The sequence below is a fragment of the Nuphar pumila genome, chromosome 9, assembly GCF_984573655.1.
Source record: "Nuphar pumila chromosome 9, dmNupPumi1.hap1.1, whole genome shotgun sequence".
In the NCBI taxonomy this organism is placed as follows: domain Eukaryota; kingdom Viridiplantae; phylum Streptophyta; class Magnoliopsida; order Nymphaeales; family Nymphaeaceae; genus Nuphar; species Nuphar pumila.
The window spans coordinates 4,886,506-4,897,659 of NC_143257.1; the positions used below are offsets into that span (position 1 = coordinate 4,886,506).

The window sequence follows — 11,154 nt, forward strand, 5'->3', positions numbered from 1 at the left end:
TCCATTTTTGTAGCCTAGCCCAGTCCTAGCCCAGCCCTGATTCCATATGAAATAGATTTTTATCCATTTTTGTAGCTTAGCCCAGCCCTGACTACAGCAAATAGTTTGATTTGTCTATATGAAATAAATTTTTATTAATAATTGTAGCCATTTTTTTTTATTTTAAAAAAAAAATTCAGGGGCGCTGCCCCCGAACTCCCAACTATCGCACAAATAATTTTTTTTTTTGCTACACCCCTGTTTGCCCCCCCCCCCCCCCCCTCACATGAATCCTATATGAACCAAACATACCTTAGATTTGACCCGGTGGGACAAGATCGCTCTTATAGGTTTTGTAGTCATGATTTTCCATCAATTTGTTGGCATTCACCAGTCGCTTCCACCAGATGAGCAGAGCCCGGGTGGTGATCATGTATTTACTTGACAACCAAAATGCAAGAACAAATATGTTAGTATTGACTAGTTTGAGAATAATGCAATACCTTTTATGTTAAGATGCATTTTTAAAAACAATAAACAACATTAGTACTGCAGTAAAATTGATAAGAAAATTTTTTATTTTTCTCGTTACTTTTTATTCAATTTATCCGTAATTAAGCAATAATAAATGCATCTATAGGTTTAAATTAAGAAGAAGAAAAAGCTTGTAATTATGTCCTTTTGAAATAGTTAGGGCTTACGTATGACCGAGACGTGGTTTATCAGGACATGTACAACATATTGAAAGAAGGCGAAGGGTAGTCTAGGGATGCAAAAAAACAAAAGGACATGTAGGGTATTCTGAAAGAAGGCTAGGGCCACTTCCGGCAGCATGTTAAGGACACATCCGTCAATTTGAAAATTATCGAGGTTAATTTTTGTTGACCGTTGCTTATATAAACCCCTCCACCGTCATCTTCTTCCCTCCATCCGTTGGGTTGCAGAGCTTTCTCCACCTCCCTCTGGATCACCGCCTTCGCCCATCTCCTCCTCCTCCCGGATAAAAATTAAGAAAAAGGAAAAATAAAAAAAAAATTCTTCCACGAATTTCGCTTCTCAGAAGGGTTAGGGTTTCTGAATTCCGATCCCTCGATCGGTTCCCAGGAGGATAAGAGGCAAATTTCGGAACCGATTAGTGTTTCCGTATACCCAATTCCACCCTTTCCCTAGTTTTTTTTTCTCTCTTCGAGGAGGTGAATTAGGGTTTCGAGGATGGAAGACGAACTGGTTTGATTTTCCGGGCTTCATGTTTGTCCGGGAGACGGGATTCTTCGAGGGAAGTTGGATAGGGTTTCGCTTAGGAACAGAATTCTCGGGAGGAGGTGAGTTGGGGCTTCCTTTTGGGTTAAGCTGGGAACTTGGGACTACGGGAGGCGGGCTGCCTCCTGTGGAGGCAGGCGGAGGGACGACGGTGGGGGCGCCGCCGCGGGCAATCGTCTCCAGGTTTTGGGCGAGGCAGGAGACGTGTGGGCGGGGGCGGACGGATGGGGCGACGGCGGTTTCAGCCACGAGAGCGAGTACGACCTGGCTCTCATGGTCAGGGACTTCGTGGAGAGCGGGAGCGTCGGTGCCGAGTCTTGGTGCAGTAGCGACAGCGACTCCGGGGTGCTTGATCTCGCACAGTGTGCGAAGAAGATCCACGTGAGTCCCTCCTAACGCCCTTTTCGTCTTTCCTGAAACATTCTTGTCTGAATTTAAGAATTTTAGCGTGGTGTGTTCTTTAATTCTGTTAACTCAAAAAAAAATTATCGATTTCAGAGGTAAAATGTTTGAAAGGCAATTTTATTCATTTTTCTTGCTAATGTGTTCGTGGGTGTAAGTAAATCTTGATGGTTTTTTTTTTTGTAGATATAATTTACTTTCTTACATTTATGTCGTTGTTGACCTGGGGTGGTGATGATTTTATTTAGATTTTCCATCTGTCTCGTTCCATTAATTGTCCAATAATTTGTTTTTGCTTTTTTGCTGCATTTGTGGTGATTATGTTTGTATAGAAAATTGCCATGGGAGTTGGTAGTTAATCATCCATCAGATTTCTTGCTGTTTTCGGCTGGGTTTGTTATTGTAATCGCTAGTCATCTTTTATGAAGCGGTTCGGTAATTGATATTGATTGATCTGATGTTAATGGATTTATGTCTTCTATTAAATCATTTCCCTTTTCGTTTCATGCATTTTTTTGCCATGGTTACTTAACACGTAAGAAACCAAATTTTAGAAAGACATGTTTGCAATTCTTCATGGATCTTCACATTTCATATATCATCTCCTATGGTGATCCCTCTTTTGTTTTAGTTAATCACGTCCTTTTGCTTTCTTCATTTCCAAGTTAATGCGCTCCAACTGTCTGAGAGCAAGAGCAGATGACTTATGTGGTATCTCCCTATCTTCACAACTCAATGTAAAAAAGGAGAGAGAGAGAGAGAGAGAGAGAGAGAGAGAGAGAGAGAGAGAGAGAGAGTTGATTTTTCGGTTCTTTGTCAATATAAAAAGCATTGAAATCATGATCTAGTCTCCTTCACAAATATCCTCAATTATTCAATTCTTGGATTTTATACGTACAAGGGGATTAAAACCCCTCTATTGATTGCCTTTACATCTGTGGTTTAGGGTGATAATGAATGATCCTATACTTCCATAAGTGTCAGCAACATTAGGTCAGGTACCAGGCTGTCTACTCACCTTCACGTTTGTCTAACTTGTTTGCTTAGTGGTTTAGCATGTGTATCTAATTGGTTAAGGCATATGTTCTGGGTGGCTAACTTCAATATTGATGTAATTTTGCTATGGCTTGATAGATGGAGCAAACCAGTAGGGATCCTAAAATCATATTTGGAGTCTTTCCTGTTTATGCTACCATGACTCACTCAAGCTGTGTTTTCTTGCTCTACTCTCTGGCAAGTATGCTATCAATAAATCAATATATACAAATTTAATTAAGATGACAGAATATATCCATGTTCCATCGGATTGAGTACTTGGCTAACTTAGTGGTGAGGAGGGGATAACTCGCCGGGCTCCACTTGTGCCATCTTACATGAATCTTTTTTCCCAGAAAGGTTACAAATCATTCTTTGCATTTCTGTCAGAGACACTTAAAACATTAATTTAATATGGTTCCCAGGGTTCATTATTACAGCATTTACAAGAAAATAGAAAGGACCATTTACAAGGAATGCCATGACGAATCTCAGTAATCAGCGATTGCACATTGTGTTACATTAGGAAAGCTAGATTCCATGTGCATGCAGCAAAGCTGAATGTGAAATAATTGCTTAAACATGCTTATTGAGTCAAATTATGTTTTATCAGGGAAAGGTGTTCCAATATAGCTTAAATGCCGTAATCGTGCAACAAATCACTTTCAATGTCCACAACACTGCCCTAAAGGTGTTTGGCGTAGTGGGATAGGACCTATTCAAATTCCATGGGTGTCACCCCCTTGTGCAAGCCAAAGCGTGGCGACTCTCTGGAGGCAAGGGGTAAGCCCACGGAGTTTTGTGCTGCTAGGACAGCAACCGTAAGTACGGCAGGCAAAGCCGGCACGGCTAGGTCTCTGTCCTGCAGGTGGTTTCTCCATGTAAATATAAGAAAAAGGGAAAGCAAATTTTTAGGCCCCAAGGGGGGTTAGCGTAGCGGGGTGGGGCCTTGGTTGCTAGACAGGTAGTCAAGGTTTGATTCCCACTCTGCGCAAGCCAACGCATAGCATAGGCCCCAGGGGCAGGGGTCCTAGCCTTGGAGTTTTATGCTGCTGGCACAATGACTGTAGGTATGGCAAGTTGAGCCAGCGCAACCAGGTCTTTGTGCCGGGTGTGGTTTCTTCGGGTTATAAATCCAACAAAAAAATGTCAACAACACCTGTACTTTGTATAAAGTCATTTGGGTCATAAAGTGTTGCATTTGCATGATTACATGTAGATATTAAAATATCTACTATTTTGGCTGAGATGGCTGACATTTCATCCTAAAAAAAAAGGATTGCATAAGATTGGTTAATTCTTTAAGGGAAGAGCAGATTAACGTATTTAGTTGAATATTTTAGGGTTTGTGTTCATTGAGAAAGTGGCGTCGGGATGCACTAAAAACCTTCCTAAGTCTTCTTTCCACCCAGTTTTTCTAATTTAAAATTCTTTAACTATTATTTCTGCTACTCAAAGTTTGGACCTGAAAGTCATGCAGAGTCATTGTGCAAGTTCCATTTTTTGTTATGCTCTCAACATTCATCTAACATCTTTACAAACTTAGAAATCTTAGTTGGCATGTTGATGATCATCTAAAAGCAGCTAGCATAGGGAAAAAGAATAAAACTTGTCTCTACCTTTGTGTACCTTAAAATGAAAATAAATGTATGAATGATTTGATGATATGAGTTCCCGCATTTGCAAAGATTCCAAATGCAGAACTTAGCAGAACTTATATGATTTAAGTTTGGTTATAACCATGTCTTTGATTTCATTAGTATTGATGTGATGGGAAATACAAGTATTGCCTAGCATGTTAAAGGAAAAAGAAAAAAAAAAGATTAATCATGAATGCGAAATGCGAAATGTAAGACATTTCCTTATACTCATGCATCTAACGAAAAGGATGATGTAATTCTGCATTAAATGACTTGCAACTAATAATTGCTTGTCGGTGAGTCTCGACTCTCGATCAAATGCAAAGGAAGCAGAATCACTTGTCTCAACCCCATGCTTTGCATTCCAGAATAAAGTCTTCACTAGCCTTGTACTTAAGATCTTATTTGGGGGATTTGTTCTTTGCTGCTAAGCATGCATCTCTTTGTTATTCATGATAAATGGTTGACAAGTATACTAAAAAATTATTTTGCAATTGTATTAGGTGTTTCTCATTTGAGACTTCAAGCTAATAGTTTTTTCATGGTATGAGGAAGAACATAAAGTTATTGAACATGCATACAATCATATGATAATCATCCACTGTAAATAGGTAAATTTGACATCCATTTATTAGTCATAGTCAGCAAGGTGATCGTCAATGTGTTGCATGCATAGAAAAAGAGTGGACAATGTAAATGAAAAAAAATGGTTCAATTATTTATTTTAATGAAAACTGATGTTCATATTACTCGATTCTATTCGACTTGTCATTTTTGGATTTTGAAATGAATAGTGATTCTAGACTTGAAAAAAAATAACAAATTTGTTGTGACCAAATACACAATACACAAGTTCAAGATACAAAGCTTGGCAAACCAGATACCAAAGTTCTTCATCATTAAAAAATAAAGGCCATATTGCTTCTTAACAAGAACTGGTCAGTTGCACAGATGACGCCACAGCTATTGATGTCAGAAGGAAAAGGACTAATGCTAGTTTCTAACATCCCATATACCTTAGGTTATAACAAAATGGATGTTTATCTTCCTATCTGAAAAGGGATTTTACTGCCATTTTGTTTGAATAGTTTGAAAGTGATGGCAGCATTCATAAATGAACAGTCCACATACTAGAGGACCTTTTGCATCTTTTTTTCTCTATTATGTGCTGCATTTACTTAGAGAGGCAATTGTGAGATTAATGGTGCCTAGTTTTTTGCCACTTTAAATGACTGTAAGGTGAAAGATCCTCTCATGTGTCTAGACTCTAGACCATGGAAGCTCACCAAATGCAGTTTTCTTTTCTTTCAATCACCATTCTTCCAACTAGCGTTTATCAACAAGCTTTCACATTGTTTTTTTTTTCTTCATTATGTGATGCATTTAACTAGAGGAAATCATCAGATTAATGGTGACTAGATTTTTGCCACTTCAAATGACTGTAAAAGGTGAAAGAGCCTCTCAGATGTGTAGACCATGAAAGCTCACCAAATGCAGTTTTCTTTTCTTTTAATCACCATTCTTCCACCTAGTGTTTATCAACAAGCTTTTGCATTGTTTTTTTTTTCTTCATTATGTGCTGCATTTACTTAGAGAGGCAATCGAGGGATTAATGGTGAGATTTTTGCCACTTCAAATGACTGTAAAAGGTGAAGGGGGCTCTCAGGTGTCTAGACCATGAAAGCTCACCAAATGCAGTTTTCTTTTCTTTCATTCACCATTCTTCCAAGTTCAAACTAGTGTTTATTAACACGCTTTTCTGCCCTGGGATTTTCCATTTGGTTAGTGCAGGTTATGTCGTTTAATACAAATGTGAAGTATCAGTACATTTTTTTAGCTTTTCTTTCATGAATGACTGACACTCTCCTCTGTAATGAAATTTTGAAAACATTATTTTGACATTGAGGCCCTGCAGTCAAGGAATCCCCAAAATTTGTGGTTTTAGCAAATCCACATGGTTGTTTGGGATAAGTGGAATGGTTCAGCTGAGGATTTATCACTTCCACTTGTGCAGCTATTTGGAATGCAGCGAAAAAGCTGCAATTAAAACTGGAAGAGCATTGGGAAGGTCGTCGGAGCAGTCACCGGTGTGGGAAGTGGTGTGGTATTTGGTAACTACCACCTCATCTAGGTGGGAAGTGAAATATGGAACTGGAGGTGTCAAATATAACCCTAGTTCCATAATTTTCTGCAACTGCACCCATCCCAAACAACTTTGGCTCTGGGTATTCCCCACTTCCCACTCCAGCTACCTCTGACGCCTAGTTTCCAAACAGTGCCTGAGTCAAATCCTCAAGGCATTTCAGCTAATCTTGTCTGAAAAATATTTGTGGAACAACTCATATCCTCTTCTTTGTAGCATCAGTTGCTGATGGCACTATTTTGTCATTGTGTATGATTGCAGTCCTTGAGGCATTCAGCTGATCAGCCTGAAGATGATTTGTTAGCAACAACCCGTTCACTCATCCTTTCTATCAGTGAGATAGATTTTCAGTATCTAAAAGTCAACCCTTGCAATTATAGCTGCATTCGTTGGTCACTTGTTAAGCTTTTGAGACTTTCTGGTTATGATGCGGGTGTATGTATTTCCAAATGGCAGAGCTCTGGAAAAGTACCTGGAGGTAAAAATTCTCTTCCCATAAATCACCTTCGTGTCTCTTCCCTCAATGATATTGGCTTCAGCTTATAGTAACCCTTCTGTCTTCTTTTTTCTTTTTCTGTTTGGTAGGTGATCATGTATATATTGATGTCATTTCCTGTGGCCATGCTGGGAGCTCTGAGCGGATGATCATAGATATTGATTTTCGCAGCCACTTTGAGATAGCAAGAGCCGTCGAGTCGTATGATGCCATGTTGAATGCTCTCCCTGTGGTTTATGTTGGTACGCTCTCCAAGTTGAAGAAGTTCCTCCAGGTCATGGTTGAAGCTGCAAAATCCTCATTGAAGCAGAATTCCATGCCTTTTCCACCTTGGAGGTCTCTTGCGTATCTTCAGTCAAAGTGGCAGTCTGCATATGAAAGAAAACTCAATCCTGACGACAAAATTGTTTGTGGTTCATGCTGTGATCATAACCAGTGCGTGGAACAGCTGAGAAGGCTCAAAGCTTTCCTGCAATCTGAATCTGAGGTTGAACGCTTGTTCAAGCCTATAATCAATGACAGCAATTGGAGGGTGAAATTTGGTGGCCAAAGGCATCTGGTTTAAGGGTCCTGATCCTGAAAAAGGTACACATATTAGTCAGAAGAGAGGTACTGTTAATTGGTTGTGTTCATATTTGTCGGGTAAAAGGTTGATTGGGGCTTTTCCTTTGGGATGAATTCTCCTTCCCCCTCAAAATAAGCATGAGCCCAGAAGCTAAATGGGCTCTTATACGATGGCAATGCATGATCAGCATTTGTTGGGTGTTTGAACACAGAGCAACATTGGTAGCTATCCTGATTTTTTTTTTTCTCTTTCATCTCAATTTATTCCAGAGATGTCACAGTGGGAATTTTTGTATGATCCTGCTGTTTTTCCTCTCTATTTTTTTACCATGAAGGATTTTGCATATATTGTTTTGTTGTGAGTTTGGCTCTGTCTATGGTTGAGTGAAGGTTTGATTTGTTCTTTCTTGATAGCTGAATGAATAATGTCATTGAACAGTAGAAACTTGTTTGTGATTATGTTGGCATTTGGCAATGTAAAAATAGGAGACATGATCATCGAAAATAATCCTAATACTGGCTATTTGTTTATGCAATGCTCAATAAGGAATTTTTCCTATTTGTGAAGCACACATGCGGTTTATGACAAGTTGGATACCAAAGTGGGTGAGAAGGATATTTATAGGCTTGCAAAGATGAGAGATAGGAAATCGAAGGATCTGGGTATGGTTAGATGTATCAAAGATGAAACGCAAAGGGTTTTAGTCAAAGATGAAGAGATTAAGGAGAGATGGAAAGATTATTTTGATAAGCTATTTAATGAAAGTCATGCTCAGGATCTTGGAGACTTTTCAATTCCTTTTCATGAGATGAATCGTGACTTCATGCGCAAGATTCAAAAGAAAGAAATTGCAGAGGCTTTGAAGAAAATGAAATCAAGAAGGGCAGTTGGCCTAGATGGTATACCTATCGAGGCTTGAAAATGCTTGGGAGAGAAAGGTTTAGAATGGTTGACAAATCTTTTTAACAAGATTTGGCAGACAAATAAGATGCCTAATGAGTGGAGGAAAAGTACTTTGGTGCCTTTATATAAGAATAAGGGTGATATACAAGATTGCACAAACTATCATGGTATAAAACTCATGAGTCATACTATGAAACTTTGGGAGAGGGTGATTGAGTCTAGGTTGAGGAAGATTGTCATGATATTGGTTTTATGCCTGGAAGATCAACTATGGAAGCTATATATCTTCTTAGACAACTTATTGAGAGAAATAGAGAGAGGAACAAAGATTTGCATATGGTTTTTATTGATTTGGAGAAGGCTTACGATAGAGTACCTAGGGACGTTCTCTGGTGGACAATGATGAAGAAAGGTGTTTCTCTCAAGTACATTAGTATAATTAAAGATATGTATGAAGGAGTAGTAACCAATGTCTGCACTTGTGGAGGTGTGACAATCAATTTTCCTATAACGGTTGGGTTACATCAAGGATCTGCTTTAAGCCCTTTCCTATTTGCTATAGTGATGGATGAGCTTACGAGATCAATTCAAGAAAATGTGCCGTGGTGTATGTTGTTTGCTGATGATATTGTTTTGATTGATGAGTCTAGAGTTGGGGTTAATGCTAAGTTAAAATTATGGAGACAAACATTGGAAGCAAGAGGTTTTAAGTTGAGTAAGAGTAAGACAGAATACATGGAATGTCGATTTAGTAAGCAACGAAGTAGTGATGGGAGTGTAGTGAAGCTTGGTGAGCACGAAATACCGGTGGATGATTCTTTCAAATATTTGGGATCTATCATTCAAAAGTATGGAGAAATTGATGGAGATGTAAATCATAGGATAAAGGTTGGGTGAATGAAATGGAAGAGTGCAACTGGAGTGTTGTGCGATCGTAGAATGCCATTGCGGTTGAAGGAAAAGTTTTATAGGACGACTATTAGGCCCGCTTTACTATATAGTACGGAATGTTGGGCTGCCAAGAGACATCATATTCAAAAAATGAGTGTAGCTGAGATGCGTATGCTGAGATGGATGTGTGAAAATACAATAAAAGAAAAAATTCAGAACGAGGAGATACGTAAGAAGGTAGGCGTTGCACCCATTGAAAATAAGATGAGAGAGAATCGTTTACGGTGGTTTGGACATATTCGACGAAGGCCTAATGATGCTCCAGTTAGAAGGATGGAGAAATGGGAAAATATATTAGTTAAAAGAGGTCGGGTAGGCCTAGGAAGACATGGATGAAGGTGATAAGAAAGGATATGAATGCTTTGAACCTCACCGAGGACATGGCATTGGATAGAAATGAATGGAGGAGAAGGATTCATGTGGAAGACCCATAATGATTTTCTTTGTTGGTTCATATCGCCGACCCCAATTGTTTTGGGATGAAGGCGTAGTTGTTGTTGTTGTTGTTGTTGTTGTGAAGCACACATGCTTAAAACTGCAAGAGGCTTTAATCATTCCAAACTACATACTGGATGACATGCCAAAAAGGCATCATTTTATTTAAAGAAAAAAAAAATCAATATGGACGAAAATTACCTAACCTGTAAGGGTCTTGCTGTAGGGTCAACAAAGTTGAGGGACAGTAGACACCACATAAGAAATGTGATCAAGGTCTACAGTGCATTATCGAGCCTAGGTTTTTTTACCAATCTTTTTCTTTCCATACCAATTCGTGTCTTTTTTTGCAAGAATAAATAGAGTTGTAAGCAAGAAAAAATGAATCAAATCTTTCCATCTCTGTAATAGGTAAACCCATCTTTCTCTCCCGAAGTTGTCCGAATTATTCATGACATGCAAATACACATTCCTAGCAAACAAGGAAGTTGAGCCATGTGTGAAAAGGCTGTTTTTTCTCAGAAAAGGATGTGTTTTTCTCAAAGACCACACATGGCTGGGAAAAGAGATGCACCACTCGTGGTTCTTCACGTGGTTTCCTTTGTACAAAGATTGTTTGAACTCATAAAATAAGCTCGGCAAGCCTAACATGAATAACAGATGTTTGGCTCCTTTATTAGTAATAAATACACGCGGGACTTAGTTTTTAGGGATGTAAATGGTTCAGATTTGGGTCCGTTCTAGGCATTATCAAATCCGACTTAATCGGGTTTGGGGTTGGATTCAGATTCGAATGAAAAAAGCTAAAACCAAACCCAAGTCCGACTAGCTTAAAACCCATTATTTATACTTAATCGGGTCAAGTTTTAGATGGATTCGGGTTTGGGTTTGTATGCAAAACTTAATATGAAACCTGAATCCGATTATTAATTGGATTCAGATTTGGCTACCAAACCCGCTTAATGGACTCAGATTCAAGTTGGGTATTGGGTTGCACCAGAACCGTTTATTGAAAATACCATTTCTATTCTTCGCAAATTAGAAAATATAACGAACATGGCTAATTTACTGTTTACTTGACACTTTTTCCCTTTGTTGCCTAAAAATTTAAGCTTTCTAATTTTCAAGCAACAACTTACATGGCCAAGGCCTCTAATTTGTTAGGCAGTTAGAGGGCAACACTGTCAAGAAAAAAATAAATGGTCATGTTTGGCATATTTTAAGTAATAAATTGGCTATGTTTGACATATTTTTCTAGTCTAGTCAAACCAAAGAATGATGGCAAAAGTGCGTCATTATCAGTAATAAATATAGTTTAGATATATTTTAGATCATACAACATTGT

General features: G+C 38.6%; 1 protein-coding gene across 1 annotated transcript; it reads left to right on the forward strand.

Annotated features, from left to right (window-relative positions):
* The first annotated feature begins 1,225 nt into the window (after positions 1-1,225).
* LOC149828276 (uncharacterized) lies at positions 1,226-7,964 on the forward strand. Its single transcript, XM_090018149.1, has 4 exons — positions 1,226-1,259; positions 1,307-1,620; positions 6,721-6,937; positions 7,045-7,964. Exons 1-4 carry the CDS (start codon positions 1,226-1,228, stop codon positions 7,518-7,520), a joined length of 1,041 nt encoding a protein of 346 aa, XP_089874275.1. The 3' UTR covers positions 7,521-7,964.
* Positions 7,965-11,154: the final 3,190 nt, after the last annotated feature.